This window comes from Anolis carolinensis, chromosome 6 (genome assembly GCF_035594765.1).
Source record: "Anolis carolinensis isolate JA03-04 chromosome 6, rAnoCar3.1.pri, whole genome shotgun sequence".
NCBI lineage: Eukaryota > Metazoa > Chordata > Lepidosauria > Squamata > Dactyloidae > Anolis > Anolis carolinensis.
Window position 1 is genome coordinate 68,114,915 of NC_085846.1, and position 18,273 is coordinate 68,133,187.

General features: G+C 43.8%; 1 protein-coding gene across 1 annotated transcript in view; it reads left to right on the plus strand.

The window, feature by feature from the left end:
- Positions 1-6,188: 6,188 nt before the first annotated feature.
- nphp3 (nephrocystin 3) overlaps positions 6,189-18,273 on the plus strand; it is a 65,484-nt gene continuing 53,399 nt past the window's right edge. The window contains exons 1-4 of the mRNA XM_062957376.1: positions 6,189-8,435; positions 15,054-15,179; positions 15,392-15,542; positions 17,107-17,214. Of these exons, the coding sequence (XP_062813446.1) occupies positions 8,082-8,435; positions 15,054-15,179; positions 15,392-15,542; positions 17,107-17,214 (739 nt within the window). The 5' untranslated portion in view covers positions 6,189-8,081. The remainder of the gene's footprint in view (positions 8,436-15,053; positions 15,180-15,391; positions 15,543-17,106; positions 17,215-18,273) is intronic.

Sequence of the window (18,273 nt, forward strand, 5' to 3'; positions counted from 1 at the left end):
GCCAAAGAAAACAAACGTACTGCCATTTCCACGGGGGGAGGAGAAATATGGGAGGAAGAGTTGAAGCGAGCGTATGGAATGGACAAATGGTTACAAACTAACAAGGAAAAGGGAGAATTGTGTGGGGATTTGGTGTTTGTAAATAAGAAATTGTATATTCCTGAATGTTTAAGACGAGAAATGTTAAGGAAGTGCCACGATAACAAGGGTGCGGGTCATCTAGGCCCCACCAGGACTATTAAACTGTTGGCAAAACAATGCTGGTGGCCCGGAATGAGGAAAGACGCCAGGGGGTACGTCACGCAGTGTGAATTATGTGCAGAGGGAAAAACACCACCGGGGAAGCCCCAGGGGCTATTGCAGAAGGTGGTGGAGCCCATGAGGCCATGGGAATGCGTGGCCATGGATTTTGTAGGCGAACTACCCCCCAGCAGAGGCCACAGATCCATTTGGACAATATTGGACCTATTCTCAAAACAGGCACACTTTGTGGCCCTGCCGAAACTCCCCTCAGCTGAAAAACTTGCTGATTTGTATGTGAAGCATGTATATCGCCTACATGGGTGTCCCGACAAAATAATTAGCGACCGGGGAGTCCAATTTACTGCAAAATTTTGGGGAAAATTCTTACAGCTGTTAGGAGCAGAATGGAACCTGAGCTCGGCTTTTCATCCCGCAACCAACGGGGGAGTCGAACGCACCCAACAAACACTGTGCCAATTCTTGAGGATGTACACCAATTATAGACAGGATGATTGGGCGGACCTTCTACCGTTTGCTGAGATGGCTTTTAACGGGGCCGTACATTCGGCCACAGGTCGTGCCCCATTCGAAATAGTATACGGACAGGAGGTGGCACCTTTCCCCAGGCTACCCGAGTGGAAGGAAGGAGAGGGCCAGACCGACAAGGAATGGCCGGCCAAAATTAAGCAAGGGTGGCAGACCGTGGTGGAGGCATTGCGGGAAACACAAAAGAAGTACAAGCTCTTTGCCGATCGTAGGCGCCGAGAGGGGGACAAATTGGGCGAAGGGGATCTGGTTTGGCTGAGCACAAAAAACCTGAAATTGGGGTTCCCATCTAAAAAATTGGCTCCACGCTATATAGGGCCGTTCAGGGTAGCAAAAAGAATAAACGAAGTGACCTATGAGCTGAGGCTACCCAAGGACCTAGGAAAGGTACACCCGGTATTCCATTGCAGCCTGTTAAAAAAGTATAAAGGAACTCTGGACAGCGGAGAACAATAGTTGTGTTTAATCTTTTCCTTCCAGGACGAAGGGGAGGAGGACGCCATGTCAGAACCCTGCTACTAGAGCCTGGATGTGGCTCTGAGTTTCAGGGTCACTGACATTGATAAGACACCTGCGGCTCAGGACTCGGAGAAGAAACGGCTGCTGGACTTGGCGGGGAATTTGCGCGGGGTTTTGCTGAGCGGGAAGAGACTTTTCAAATGAGGGGGAGGGTATATAAAGGATGGTTGGCCGGAGCCTCCCATTCTTGGCTTTTTTGATGTTCATGTTTCCTACAGTAAAAGTTTCTGGTGATAACACAGAGAGTCTCGTGTGTTCATTCAGGAGCGGCTGTGGTGAGCTGACACACTTTATGTTTTCTTTTATTTGATGCCTCATTGGCATCCAGTGGCTAGAATCCAAGAAGAATTCCCAGTTACAAACAGAAGAGGGTTGCTATGAGTTTTCCAGGCTAGATAATATTATTTGTGATTGTATGAGTTTGAAGACAAAATGTAGTGGCTATGGCAAGATTTCCCAATATCTGTATCATATGGGTTGCTGTGAGTTTTCCGGGCTGTATGGCCATGTTCCAGAAGCATTCTTTCCTGACATTTTGCCTGCATCTATGGCAAAAATCCTCAAAGGTTGTGAGGTATGTTAGAAACTAGGCATGTGGGGTTTATGTATCTGTGGTTGGATTAGGAACATGAAGGCACTGCAAACTAACTCAGCCACAGAAGTCAGCCACAGCAGAACACTTGATGAACCAACCTGGACACAGCATATTATTTAAGAACACAGAAATGCTGGACCACTCTAACAACTACCATGCCAGACTACACAGAGAAACCGTTGAAACCTTGTTTTCTCAAGGCAAATGCCAGATCAGCACACAGGAGCTGTCATCACATGAACATGCTCTTATGCCCCAGGCTATAGACTCCAGGAAAACGGCACAAGAGAAACAATTGTCATCCAGTGACTAAACTTTAAATTTCTGTAGATCATTTAATGCATTTTGTAAAGTAAACCACCCTGTCTCCGCATCCTGGGAGGCTGGAATTTTTTTAACAGCTGTGCAGGAATATGAACAGCTGGGTGTCTGGCTAAATTATACTGAAGGGTGATATAATAACTAATTCTTGTCAATTGAAATTTACAAGTTAAATGGTGAAAAGAATATGCAAACGCCTTCCAAATAGGACTCATTTTCAATGCTTTTCAAAGAATGGGCACATCAGCTCCAGATCCAGGAATATTGCTTAGGGTGGCTCTAAGTAACTTTTTTTTCTTTTTTTTTAATTACAGACAGCCTTTTGTGTCCACAGATTCAACTAACCACGGCTCAAATATATATATTTTAAAAATCCCAAAAGAAAATCTTGATTTTGACACATGCTGAGCACTGTGCTGATGCATAAACATATCCTGCTGTAGCTTCAGACACGTTTGAATTGTTTGCCACTTTACATAAGGGGCACCATTTTGCTATGCCGTTGTGACATATGTGAAAGATTGAGAAGCCTTGGTTTTTCTTTGGAAGATAAAAGGGAATAATATAACTGGATTTTGATAACAATTAGGTTTGGATTAGTAGAAGTGTATGAAGGTTTTTTTGTGTGTGTGTGTGTTTTGCAGAAGTAAGATTTTGTAGATTAGGTTTTATAAGCACTGTGATGACTGCCATAAGCCCTTGAGATATAACCTCTTCATTTCAGTTTGAACAGTTAGCTCTCTTCATGCTGGTATTGAGGGACATAAGCTTTTCAGCATACTATTGACACATCAGTATCTCTCACACTAGAAGTGACTTGAAGTATGCAACCAGACAAACAAGCAAACAAATGGACTAAAATCTAAAATCAGGACAGTAAATAAAGAACAACACTCTAACCAGGGGAATTTCAGACATGAAACAATCAGGGCCAGCTAACACCTCCCAAAAAAGGATTCCCCCAGGCAGGAAGCAGCCAGGCTTTGAATCTGCAAGGCCATTAAAGAGTTCTTTCTCCCAACCTGGACTTTCCATAGATATATAAAGCCCACTTTCCTAGTTTCTAACAGACCTCACACCTCTGAGGATGCCTGTCATAGATTTGGGCAAAACTTCAGGAGAGAATCCTTCTGGAACATGGCCATACAGCCCAGAAAACTTTCAGCGACCCAATAAATTGACCTTTTCAGGACCGACTATGACAATAATTTCAATTGACATCGAAGGCATGTCAGCTGCCAAAGAACAGTGGCTTTATGAACTGTGTCAAGATAGGAAATGTGATGTGATGTGTGTTCAAGAAACACAAAGGGATAAACAACAGAAATGACCAAAAGTTCCAGGAATGATTCTAGTGGTGGAAAGACCACATGCACAGTATGGAAGTGCTGTCATTGTAAAACCAGGCCTCCAAGTCAGCAGTGCCCATAACACTGAAGAAAACAATATAGAGGTTAGTAACATTACAATTACCTCTATGTACAAGCCCGCAAATGAAGAGTACTGTTACTCCTCTCCTGAGAACTTTGATAGGCACCAAAGGACAGTAGTAACCGGTGAATTTAACAGCCATAACCACGTATGGGGTTATGGATCAGGAGGATTAAAATGGAGAGGCTGTCCTTTCCTGGGCTGAATTGCATAAACTATTACTTATTCATGATAGTACCCTCCCACCATCCTACAACAGTGGGAGATGGCACTGAGGATATAACCCAGGCCTCCTATTTGTGAGTGACAGTAATGTGCAACAATGCATCAGACGATAATATGCCAATTGCTTCCAACTATAAGGGCTCAGGAAGTTCAATTTAAATGAAGATTCATGCTGGTATTGTTGCATTCTTCCATTTTTGTGCTAATAACAATCTTGCTGCAATGGTAATATATCATAATGGACTTCCATTTTTCATTTCCACCTTTTCATCCATATGTCTTAAAAAAGAATCCAGGTTTTAAATGAATATTAACTTCTAAAATCTTTGGTATTCTTCTTACAGCCCTTGCAGAAGTACAAGCAGTCCCCGAATTACAAACATCTGATTCATAGTTAAGAACAGGGATGAGACAACAGGAAGTGAGAGAAATCTACCCCTCGGAAGGGAAATTCACTCCTGGAAGAGTTAGCATAGAGAAAAGGTGCCTCCACTGAAGCTGTATCACCAATCCTTGTTTCCACAACAAGTCAATTTTTTCAAAATCCAATTATCACAAAGATAGAAATGAGGTGAAATCTTCTGAACAGGGGCACAGACAGCAAAACAAACACTACAGGGGTGTTAATGTAAACGCTTCCCTATGCTATTCAAAGCTTATCTATATATGGGCAGAGTTGCACATAAAAACCTACCTGTTCCAACTTACATACAAATTCAGTTTACATACAAGCAAACAAAACCTACCTTGTTTGTAACTTAGCAACTGCCTGTACCAAGGAGGTTGAGAGACTTCTGCTTTTCCTTGGGCAAGGAGAAGAGATTGAGGAGTACACGGCAATATCAAATCTGTTGTTAACTGCCCTCAAGGATCCTCATAAGTCCCTTTGCAGTCCAAGGCACTCTCAGAATTTTCCTCCAACACCAAAGTTCAAAAGCATCTATCTTCCTTCGCTCAGCCTTCCTTATGATCCAGCTCTCGCATCCGTAGGTTACTATGGGGAATACCACTGCTTTAACTATGCGGACATTTGTTGCCAGTGTGATGTCTCTACTCTTCACTGTTTTGTCAAAATTGGTCATTGCTCTCCTCCCAAGAAGTAAGCATCTTCTGATTTCCTGGCTACAGTCTGGGTCTGCGGTAATCATTGCGCCTAGAAATACAAAGTCTATCACTGCCTCCACATTTCCCCCCTCTATTTGCCAGTTATCAATAAGTCTGGTTGCCATAATCTTGGGTTTTTAAAAATGTTTTACCGCAACCCACTTTCTTCTTTCACTTTGGTTGTAAGGCTTCTCAGCTCCTCCGCGCTTTCAGACATCAAAGTGGTATCATCTGTGTATCTAAGGTTGTTAATGTTTCTTCCAACAATTTTAACTCCAGCCTTGGATTCGTCAAGCCCCGCATATTGCATGATATGTTCTGCATACAAGTTGAATAGGTAGGGTGAGAGTATATAGCCCTGCCGTACTCCTTTCCCAATCTTGAACCAGTCTGTTGTTCCGTAGCCTGTTCTTACTGTTGCTACTTGGTTGTTATACATATTCCTCAGGAGACAGACAAGGTGACTTGCTATCCCTATACCACCAAGAACTTGCCACACAGTCAAAGGCTTTAGAATACTCAATAAAACAGAAATAGATGTTTTTCTGAAACTCCCTACCTTCCTCCATTATCCAGAGGATGTTGGCAATTTGGTCTGTCATTCCTCTGCCTTTTCGAAACCCAGCTTGGACATCTGGCAACTCTCACTCCATGTATTGCTGGAGTCTATCTTAGTGGCATGTGAAATAAGTGGCACTGTACCAAAGTTTGAGCATTCATTAGCATTTCCCTTTTTGGGTATGGGGGATATAAGTTGATTTTTCCCCAAGCTGATGGCCATTCAGGGAAGGCTTATGCCAGGCATGGGCAAACCTGGGCCCTCCAGGTGTTTTGGACTTCAACTCCCGCCATTCCTCACAGCCTCAGGCCTCTTCCTTTTCCCCCTCAGCCGCTTAAGCGGCTGAGGGGGAAAAGGAAAAGGCCTGAGGCTGTGAGGAATGGCGGGAGTTGAAGTCCAAAACACCTGGAGGGCCCAGGTTTGCCCATGCCTGGCTTAAGACTTTGTAAAACTACAAATCCCAGTGGAGAGACATCCTTAGAAAGTCAGCTTTCCCTCTCACAAGCCTCTAAACCAGACTGAGGAAAATTGCCACGTCATCACTCTCCTCTCCGTCCCGCCCCCTACTCGAATTCCGACGAGAGCGAAGAAGAGGAGGAAGGCGCTGATTGGCCAACCCCCGCCTCTGTCTCCGCCAATCGCTTTCGGCTCCGTGAAAACTTATGGCGCGCCTCTTCCTTCGGCGGGGCTTCTTTCGGGCTTTTCCGGAGGAGCCTGCCGAAGGCTGTGAGGCCAAATCCTGCTCTTTTCTCAGGAGTGTCGGGATTGGAAAAGTTACAGCTGGGGGATGCTAAACTGTAGATCTTGGCAGAGCGGGAGGGCTTGCAGCTTTGATGGGGCCACGTCTAGGTTTAGTCCCGCCGACTTTATTGGGATTTACTCAACTCCCTGAATCTTAATTTAATTTGCAACATTTTAAGGTTAGAGCTTTCCCCCCTTTGTTGTTGTGTGTCTTCAAGTCCTTGATGCTGGCCTTGATCATGGCTTGATTGGCTGAAAGGGTCTTTGCCTCCCTATGAAGCTGAGAGAGTGTGACCCTCGTGGGTTTTCTACTGCACTTTTCTTTTATTGGGTTGCTGTGAGTTTTTCGGACTGTCTGGCCATGTTCCAGAAGCATGCTCTCCTGACGTTTCGTCCACATCTATGGCAGGCATCCTCAGAGGTTGTGAGGTCTGTTGGAAACTAGGCAAGTGGGGTTTATATATCTGTGGAAGGTCCAGGGTGGGAAAAAGAACTCTTGTCTGTTGGAGGCAAGTGTGAATGTTGCAGAGGGCCACCTTGATTAGCATTGAATAGTCTGTCATCTTCAAAAGCTGGCTGCTTCCTGCCTGGGGGAATCCTTTGTTAGCTGGCCCTGATTGTTTCCTGTGTGGAATTCCCCTGTTTTCTAAGTGTTGTTCTTTATTTACTGTCCTGATTTTAGAGTTTTTTAAATACTGGTAGCCAGATTTTGTTCATATTCATGGCTTCCTCCTTTCTGTTGAAAATGTCCACATGTTTGTGGATTCAGTGGCTTCTCTGTGTAGTTTTGGGTATATTACTAACAACCAAAAACTACATTTATCTGGCATCCCCCATGGGTACCAGTTACGGTAGCTGAGTTACAATAACACTATGTAAGAAAAGTTGAATTTTTTTCTGTTCCTTGTTTGAAAGTGTTATTTCCTTGTGCAATCCTTACTTTGATAGTACAGTGTTCCCTCACTACTTCGCGGTTCACTTTTCGCGGATTTGCAATTTTGCGGTTTTTTGAATAAACTCTATAAAAGACTATTATAAATAATAAAAATATAATTTACAGCCTAAGGAAGGGAAGAAGGAGAAGCCAAAGGGAGAGAAAAGGAGCCCAAGCGGCAATGGGAGGAGAAGAAGGCGATTTATCAACACACAATTGGTTGATAAAGACTTAAAATAGTGTATAACTACTAAAATAATGTATAAATATTAAAATAAATATAGTGTCCCTACTTCGCGGATTTTCACTTATTGCAGGTGGTCTTGGAACCTAACCCCAGTGATAAGTGAGGGAACACTGTAATTGTTATACTCTAGAAACTTTTTTTGTGGATGCCACAAACTATGTTGAATTGGTTGAGACTGAGATTTTCATTGAAAAACTATAGGAAAATGTGCTGCAGGATGTCCCGCAAAAACAAATATTTTGGCGTTTAATTAACCTTTTCCATATTTTTATGATAAAACCAATTAGGAAATGACATTAATAAGCTGAGAACAAAAATTGTGTTATATAGTGTAATTATAAACGGCAGAGTTTCCGTATTGAAGATTTTGAAGGCTGCCTAGAGAGATTAAAACCATAGCCCTGTGCTGTATCTAAAAGTCTGTCCAAAGGAAAGCAAACATGAAGTATCTCGCCTGTTAGAGGATAACTGGGATGAGATGAGAGGATCACGATCCATACCACAATCGTGGTTTGAGGTGTAAATAACAAGGAGAATGGCTCATCTTCTGGCACAGAAATTGGGGGCATTATCTTCTATCCAGAGGAAGTAGAATTGATGCGGATCCTCTGCAGTTATGGGAACTGCCTCCTCCTTAGTAAGCCCTGTAGGCACAGTTGGTGAGGTGATCGAGGACACCTATGAAGGCGGTGGCGGCGAGGCCTGCGAGATCCCTGTGGAGGTGAAGCCCAAGGCTCGCCTCCTGCGCAGCTCCTTCCGACGCGTGGGGACGTCACGGCCCGGAGGCCTGATCGGAGCCAGCTTCAAGTCCACGGCCTCAGTCCAAGAACTTGAGTGCATGGCTGAGTACGAGCGCCTGAGGAAGGAGTACGAGATCTTCCGCATCAGCAAGAACAACGAGGTGGCCTCCATGATGAAGAAGGAGGCCAAGTTGGACAAGGAGAACAAGCGCTTGCGAGCAGAGCTGCAGGTAATTGGGGAAGGTGGTGGTGCTATGAGATGGCAAAGGAGCAGAGGGTTTCACTTTGGAGCACAATTCCTAAAATCTCCCAATACCATAGCAATAGTATTGCCAACTGGAATATTTTGGGAGTTGCAGTTCCCTAAAATCATAATTACAATAATCATTACCTAGTTCCTGAGGTTATTAGGGGTGCTGATTTAGAAAATTGCATTGAATAAATCGCATTAGCTGTAGTTTCTTAGATATGGTTATGATTTTCTATGGGCGAGCATATGGCAATTGGTAGATTACTATATGTTCTGTATCTTAAAAACTAGAGCTGATAGGGGAAAATTTATTATTTATTTATTTACAGTATTTATATTCCGCCCTTCTCACCCCGAAGGGGACTCAGGGCGGATCACATTATACACACATAGGGCAAACATTCAATGCCCATAAACACATCAAACAGAGACCGAGACAGACAGACGCAGAGGCAATTTAATCTTCTCCTGAGAGGATGTTCGATTCTGGCCACAGGGGGGAGCAGCTGCTTCATCATCCACTGTGACGTCACTTCCTCATTCCAGGTCATAAATTAGTTAAACTTGCCTCCCCACTTTTATAAGTGGTACCTTATTTCCTGCTTGATAGATGCAACTATCTTTCGGGTTGCTAGGTAAGCAACGAGCAGGGGCTATTTTTTTATATTTTTAATTGACGGGTGCTCACCCCGCCATGGGCTGGCCTCGAACTCATGACCTCATGGCCAGAGTGATTTATTGCAGCTGCTCAACAGCCTGCGCCACAGCCCGGCCATTTTTGGAATCAGCACGTCGAATATAGCCAGAAACCGATCTAACATCTGAGGCACCAAATGCCAATGTTTTGGTTGTTGTCATCATCATTATCATTATCATTATTATATTTATTTACTAGCTTGGGGACCCGGCGGTGCCCGGGTTATTTGAGAACTGAATTGTTTGCCTTTGTTCCAAGTTTAGTCTCGATCCAGTGTCAGTTGGTATTAGTTGGTACGGGTGAACTACAACTACCATATGCAAGTCCATGGTCGACCCCCCTCCAAACAGCTTCAGGATGTAAAGCAGGTCATGGGGACTCGATGTGTCAAGTTTGGTCTTGATCAGACATTGGTGAGGGTCACAGTGGTCTGGGGAAGTGAGTGAAGGTACTGTCAATCCCATCATCCATGGTCTGTTACTCCCTCAAATGATAGGAGGATGTAAAGTGGGCCACATTGCACTTATATGTCAAGTTTGGTACAGTTTCATCATTCATGGGCATCACAGTGGTCTGTGGGAGTTGAATTGGATGAAGGTACTGGAAATCCCATCATCCTTGGTGCATTCTCCTGCAAACCACACCAGGACATAAATTGTGTGACATTGCACCTGTATGCCAAGTAAGGTACAGTTTCGTCTTTCATGGGTATCACAGTGGTCCGTGGGAGGTGAATCGGATAAGGGTACTGCAAATCCCATCATCCAAGGTCCATCCTGCACCAGACCAGATCAGGACGTAAAGGGGGCCACATTGCACCTTTGTATCAAGTTTGGTACAGTTTTGTCATTCATGGGAATCACAGTGGCCTGTGGGAGGTGAATTGGATGAAGGTACTGCAAATCCCATCGTCCTTGGTCCATCCTCCCCCAAACTGCTGCAACATATAAAGTGTGTCATTTGGGATATATATACCAGATTTGGTTCAGTTCTGTCATATGTAGCAGTTGCTGTGGTCTCAAGAAGCGAGTGAAGGTAGTGCATGTCCCATCTGTGTGCCAAGTTTGGTCCAGTTCCGTCACTGGTGGGCATCGCAGTGGTCTGTGGGAATCGTAGCGATTGAAAGTACTACATATCCCATCATCCATGGTCCATCATCCTGCAAACGGCACCAGGACATAAAGCGCATCATGGGGTAGGCTCTCTGGAATTGTGGGAGTTGGAGTCCAAAACACCTGGAGGGCCCAAGTTGGCTCGTGTCTGGTTTAAAGGCTTCTATACAATCCTAGAGTTAGAAGGGGTGCCCATCTAGTTGAACCCCCTTCTGCCATAGAGGAAGACACCATCCAAGCCCTCCTGACAGATGGCTATCCAGTCATAAATACGATTGGGAGATAGATAGAGTCCTAGATTTGAAAGGGGTCTCTGAAGGTCATCCAGTCCAGCCCCTTCTGCTGTAAAGGAAGACACCATCCAAGCCCTCCTGACAGGTCATTCCAACCATACATACGATTGAGACATTTATTTATTTATTTATTTCTGATATTTCTCCCCCGCCTTTCTGCAATGGACCCAAAGTGGCTTGCAAGGTCATTAAGCCACGTGCTAACATCCACCATATAAATAAAACATAAAAGTAATGTCAAGCAATAGTAGTATAAATAAGAAATAGCTGTGTTCAGTGGGGGCAGGTGAACTACAACTCCCATATGCAAGTCCATCATCCATGGTCCATCCCACCCCAAACAGTGCCCGGGTGTATAGTAGGCCATGGGGACTGTATGTGTCAGGCCTGTTAGAGTTAGTAGGCCCAAGCCTGCTCTGTGGTAGTTTTTTGCCTCAGTAAAAACTGGGGGGGGGGGGGAGTAAACCATCCTTAAAAGGAAAGAATAAAAAGATAGTCATTATTTTCTCTTTAGTCTGCTGTGAATAGTACTGTGTCCCAATGAGCCAGGGAAAACCTGTCTTCTTTGGAGCAATTTTGAAGAGGCAAGATGGCCCCTCCTTTGCGGCCTAGCAGGGCCTAGCAGCCTGCAAAGGCCCAGCCCAGACATGTCAGTAGAAGCGCTGAAGGAGGTGAGGTGAGGGGGTAGAAGTTTTCATAAACATACCCGTAACCATTGTTGAAAAGGAAGCATTAAAACATAATTATTTTCCATCATTAGTTGGATGCAGAATGCTGTGAATGTGTGAGTGAACTGTAATTCCTAGCACCCAAAGTTTTTTTATAATCAATATGACAGTTGGCCATGTTGGGTCTATGTGTTGTCGACCGCGCTTTAGGGGATCGGGCCCTTAAGGAGAGTCCCGATCCGGTCCTGAGAGAACGGACCTTGGCGGAGCCAATAGGAGAATATGAGCCGCAATACAACCTGAGGCCGAAATGAAGAAGGTCCGCCAAAGTTGAAGGAAAATCCGCCAAGGAGTCTTTATTGAGCGATTCAGCTGAAAAGGACTCTAGTAGTGATCATTCAGTCTACTAGGGTACCATATAACCAAAATAAAGCCATATTTATACAATGTTTCAGTCTGACAGCCCCTTGAATTTCCCGCCCCGCTCCCCCGCCCATCTGATCGCGGATAGGCTAGAGGGTTGAACGAGGCGGGCTTTCGTTTCCCGCCTTGCTCTGCTGGCCCAATAGGGAGCTGCTTTTTGTCCCCACTCGAGCCAATCAGGGAGGAGAAGGCGGGAGTTATTGAAACAATGAAGTGACTGAGCAGGAAAGATCGGATTAATTCCTGCCCGGCCGAATTCTAAAGGGATTAATGACAGCAATCAAGGGTTCCTGTCACGTATACAGATTTCAGATATGCCTTGGGGTGTCAGAGGTGGAAGTAGGGATGGGTGGTGATGGGCTCAGCAGGGCGCCTTCCTGAGGTGTCCTGGATTTCCTTTTGGAGGAGATATGACAATGTTTGCCTTGAGGGCGAATCACCTTTAGGTCAAATACTCCAAATTCGGCGACTCAAGCCCTATATTGTCCATGCAATCTGAATTTGATTGGGTTAAGCGGCAGCGGATTAACCTTTTGTTTTTGGGAAGGTAAGCCTGGGTCATAGAAAATGGGGCAGGTTCTGGGGTTCAAGTTGAGTTCGAAATATTCCCTATTTGATTTCATGACTTGGCAATTATATGAAATAAAATGAAAAATAAAATAAAGTTGGAATATAAACCCTGCTGGGAAAAATACATATTTTCCGGGGATCCCAAAGAGTACAAATACATATAGGCAGATAGATAGATTTCAAGGAAGTAAGGGAGAATCCATAGAGGTGGGTTACATTGCATAAAGGGGAATCATGAATGATATAAACAATTGAAAACATTTGATAAGAACGAAGTTCACAACATCTGGGGAACCCAATATGGAAATTCATAAAAGTGGAGTTTTAGCAGCATGATTTTACAATTCATGAAGTTAGCCCAACGATTAGAAATTCATACAACAGTGATTCATGAGGGTGTCCAGGTACATAGAATATGAAAATTCACGGATACATGAGGAAAAGAGTTCATCTGTGGTGGAAGGAATTCATAGAGATGGCATGGGGAAGAGGCACATGTGGGTTGCAGTCTTTGGAAGTATAAGATTTCATAAGTTCAGGGATAGGTCTGGGGAAGAGTGTTCTTCTCCTTCATAAAATTATGAAGGTATGAATGAAACGTGGAGGGCGCCCGTCCAGGCACCCTCCTGGCAGCTGTAGAGAGGGTGAAGGTCCTTGGAGAACTATGTCTCCCCAGCGGGAGAGCGATCCCCCATCCACAGTTCACAGAAAGGGACCAGTGATCTCTTAAAAACCATCCCGCGGGTCGCGGGGATAGAAAAGTCCGGGATAAGGCTGGAAGAGAGCAGTCCGGCTTGAAAAGAGCAGTCGGTTCCGTTTGACAGTCAGCTGATGAGGTGCCGAGAACTGGACCGATTTTGGTTCTGCTGGTGGTCCTTGGGTCAGGAGCCTTAGAAAGGGTTAGGACTAAAAGAGGAGTGTGCTAGGGGTAATTTTGGTAAAGATATGAGCCAATTTGTATCGCCCGCCGTATTAATCTATGGCGGAGGAGCCTCAGCCAGAGTTAAAAGGACGGACGTGTTAGATAGAGAGAGAGAGAGAGATTGCGTGCAAAAGAAGGAGTCAGGGAAAGACACAAAATAACCAGATAGAGAGTGTTACTGTTAAAAATGAATGCTACTTTTATTGGGGGATTTGTTACATAGTTCAGGGAAGGGGAAAGTGAAGAAAAAAAGATCTTTTAACAATAGTCTGCTGCGGTCCCGCTCCGTTCCTTAGGTGATGGATCTGCGGAACTCTCCGCTGCGGGTTCAAATCAATTTGAAAGCTGGGGCCTCGGTCATCATATGTGGTCCAGATCCGTTGTCAGTGGGTTCATGGGTCGTAGGGGTGATGTGTATCAGGTTTGGTCCAGTTCCGGCCTTCCTGGTGGTCCCAGTAGTGTTTTGGATTACCAAAGTGTAGGCCGAGACTGTTAACTGTCCCAAAGCTAGCATCGTTCTGAGGAGATAAGTAGGCCGAACGAAGCCAGTTGGTAGTAGTTTTTCCCTCAGCAATCCCAGTGGCCTGTGAAAGTGGCGGCCAATCAGAGCTGGGCCATATTCCGGCTGGCCAATCAGAAAGCTGACCTATATTCCGCCAGGCCAATCAAAACGCGAGCACATACACCGCCCGACCAATCAAAACACTGACACAAACATACAAACATTCACTTTTATTATATATATATAGATATAGATATAGATATGCTTACTCCCTCTATTAAAAGAGACTCAAAGCAGCAAACAGTTCTAAATGCAATACAATATAGACTGGGTCTACACTTCCCTATATTACAGGATCTGATCCCAGATTATCTGCTTATCCCAGATTATCTGGCAATGCAGACTCAGATAATCCAGTTCAAAGTAATCTGGGATCAGTCTTGGGATATAGGGCAGTGCAGACCCAGCCCTAGAAAATCTAAAAGCTATAAACACTAAAATATAATAAAAGCAAGCAATGTTTACAATTAAACAGTTCATACCATTAACAACTTACTTAAGAAACATCTTAAATAAGTTTTTACATCTGACTTGGTCTTAAAACTTTCTAAAAGATAGGGAGAAATGCAGGATGTTGGTGATAAAAAGCAGGATATAAATATTATCTCGATTGAGATGCAAAGAAGCATACAGCATTAAAAATCAGTGCAGTTTAAAATCAGTGATAGTAAAGGTAAAGGCTTTTCCCTGACATTGGGTGTAGTTGTGTCTGATTCTGGGGGTTGGTGCTCACGCCATTTCTAAGCCGAAGAGCCGGCGTTGTCTGTAGACTCCTCCAAGGTCATGTGGCCGGCATGACTGCATGGAGCGCTGTTACCTTCCCGCCGGAGCGGTACCTATTGATCTACTCACATTTGCATGTTTTCAAACTACTAGGTTGGCAGAAGTGGGGGCTAACAGCAGGAGCTCACCCCGCTCCCCGGATTCGAACTGCCAATCTTTCAGTCAGCAAATTTAACAGCCCAGTGGTTTAACCCACTGAGCCATTGGGGGCTCCAGAAAATCTGTGATATATAAATTTTAATACAGAATTAAACAAACCAGTCAATTTAAATCAAAATTACTCAAAACATCAACGACATGCTTTTTACATTCATTAAGACCCATTGAGTTCAATGGGGAATGTTTAAAATGACAGAAAAAACTATGCTGTTGGCCTTATAATTCCGTAATTGTAAAACTGCAGCTGAAATATAAAGCAGTTCCTCCTTTGCTGTTGGGAAGCACCAAGAGACACTTTCTGCAAACTGCTGATTTTTTTTGTTCCACATTTCAATAGTTAGCACTTAAACGCTTGCAGGCTGCAATTTTTCACTCTGGGGAAAGAAAACTAATGTTGGTCTTTTTTCAGGCACTCCAGAAAACATATCAAAAAATACTTAGAGAGAAAGAAAGTGCTCTCGAAGCCAAGTATCAAGCCATGGAGAGAGCTGCTACATTCGAACACGATCGAGACAAAGTCAAAAGACAGTTCAAGGTAAATTGCTTCTTCAAACAGCCAGTTCAGGTGTTGGGTGCAAAAATGGGGTCACTGAGAAACAAGAGGAAAATATAATCATCTTTGAGGAAAACCCAATAAGTTCAAGAATTACAAGTTCAAACTAGGCTGTATGTCAGCTTTACAAAGAGGTGCATATCATTGCAGGCCTGGTCATCATTTTTACACATTTAATTCTGTTTCGCATACAGATTTTTAGGGAAACTAAGGAAAATGAAATCCAGGATTTACTGAGGGCCAAGCGAGAGCTGGAAGCAAAATTGCAGAGGCTGCAAGCTCAAGGCATCCAGGTATTTGATCCTGAAGAGTCCGATTCAGATGACAGCTGCACAGAGGTTACTGGTAAGATTTCCATATACAATAGAGTCTCACTTATCCAAGCCTCGCTTATCCAAGCTTCTGGATAATCCAAGCCATTTTTGTAGTCAATGTTTTCAATATATCATGATATTTTGGTGCTAAATTCGTAAATACAGTAATTACAACATAACATTACTGCGTATTGAACTACTTTTTCTGTCAAATTTGTTGTATAACATGATGTTTTGGTGCTTAATTTGTAAAATCATAACCTAATTTGATGTTTAATAGGCTTTTCCTTAATCCCTCCTTATTATCCAATATATTCGCTTATCCAAGCTTCTGCTGGTCCGTTTAGCTTGGATAAGTGAGACTCTACTGTATTGTCTTTTTGTGTTATTTATTATACAAGTTTCTGAATTATAAAACCTGACACAAAGCTATTAGCTACTGTTCCTTGTGATGGTTTTATTTAAAAATCTTAACTGCTATCCAGTAAAAAAGTCTGAACAACATTTTATGGAATAAATTCATCTAAACCAGTGGTTCCCAACCTTTTTTTGATCAGGGGCCACTCTCCAGCCTTAGTACCAAAAGGGTTATGAATCAGTTTTTGGTCAACTTTGGATTTGATTTGGTTATTTGGAGTGCTGAATCCGAAAATTGTATTGGATAAACCACATCAGCTCTAGTTTCTCATATGGAACATATGCCATCCAGTAGTGTCTCCATCTGCACGCCGACAGAAAACCATATTTAATAATCTAGAGCTGATGTGATCTAGCCAATGCAATTTTCTGAATCAGCACCCCAAATAACCCCAGGAAGATAGCAAGAAAAAAAATTTTTTTGGTTGGGCTGTGTTATTATCCAGTGAGGCTGCAGACCATATTTTAGTTCTTGTGGACCACTGGTGGCTCACGGACTACAGGTTGGGAACCACTGATCTAAACCAATTACTCTTCCATCTCCTATCTGCCGCCTCTTTTCAAACACAGATTTATTTTCCAAATGTAAGGGTGGCATTTCAAACTTTGAGGAAGAGAATTTAACAGAGAGCCTTATTCAGATGCTCAGTGTAATAAACTTTTCTCAATCTTAATTTGGTTAGTACTGTCTTGATTCACCGAGAAAGTGCTCTGTATGTGAATGTATGAGAGAGAGAGAGATAGGAAAGGGATTTTTTTAAAAAAAATGGAAAAGTAGGATGGAGGGAATTAAATAATGTTTTTGAAGAATAATGATCATTTGATTGTGCGTACATTTTTTCAGACTAGCTGGGAAATTCATTCCCTTTGCAGACCTGATTGGTGCCAACCCTGTCTTCCTTGTCGTGGTTGATCAAGACATATATCAAAGCCTTTGGGGGTTTAACATCTGTACCCAAATCTTGATAGATTTTTAGCAGTTTTCATCCAGCCAGAAAAAGTAACTTTTGGGAGCTGTGGCTCTCAAACTTTCCCAACCAACATAACTACTGCTTTTGTTTACTTGCTACTTCTGAGAACTGTTGTCCAAAAATAAATCAAATAATCTGCCATTAGAAAAGAATGGTAATTTGGTTGTATTCATGCTGTTTCAATTTGGTCTTGGTTTTTATTTTAAGCCGCTGGCGCTCAGACTGAATACTGGACAGGCGGAGCATTGGGGAGCGAACCATCCATGGGCAGCATGATGCAGCTCCAGCAGTCTTTTCGGGGCCCAGAGTTTGCACACAGTTCCTGTTATGATTGAGCCTCGTGGCTCTGTTTCTGACAGGCGTGGGCGTAAGACTCCTCGAGAGTCGGATACTCTCGAGGAGCGAGAGAGAAAAAGACTGCGAGACATATTTGCAGCACCCTCTGACGAAGAGTCTTTCGAAGGGTTCACGGAGAGAATGGAGGAAGGGCTGGTTAGCTCAGAGGAGGATGAGATGGATTGGACTCGGGTAAGGGAGGAATTGGGGGCCACTGGCCATGATGGGGCAGAAGATGAATGGGGACCTTCAGGATTAGACCCATGGCTTAGCTGGAGGGATGGGACGGGATCCACAGCTGGAGATGCTGTTGGGCGTAGTCAGAGGTGTTCCAGCTCTGACGAGGAAAGTGATGAGGAAACGCCCGGGTTAAGGAGGGCAGCTGACAGTGATGAAGATTTGTAACTGGCATAAAATGGGGCTTGGGAGCAATTGCAAATTGCGTCGGGCAAGGTAATCTGGGCAAACGCTTGGGATTCGTGTGTGTGTGTGGGACGCTTCCCTGAAGACTTGTGTACTTTCCTGTGCTGAGACGTAAGTTGATTGGAATCCAGGGTCAGACGGCGGGAGGGATTGTGTGGGCATTTGTTTGTGCAAACCTGTGCTTACTCTTATTAGCTTGACCTTCCGTCGTCTTCTTGACGGACGCCATCTCCTGCTTTGAGAACTCGGACTGAACTGACCACGGCTTGTCTTCCCCCCCTTCTTGGACTTGGAAAAACTACAAACGTCTGCTTCTGGCTTTGATCTACGGAACGGAACTGGTCTACTCTACTGCTAAAATCCCTGGCTGATTTGTTCGTGTTGGAATCCTGTCTGCTGTGTGTGTGGGAGCGACGCAAGTTACTCTAAACTCAGTGTTGGCAGCAGAGAGGAATCTGCTGCCAATTAGTTGCATTCTTTGTATCTTTTGTTCCTTGCCTTTCGTTTTGTTTATACCCAGGCTGAAGAAAGCAGTTTGTTTTTACCCGGATTAAACTCCGGTTTAATCCGGTTTATCTTTTGAACATTTACTTTTGTCCCTTTTTTGCTCCTAAA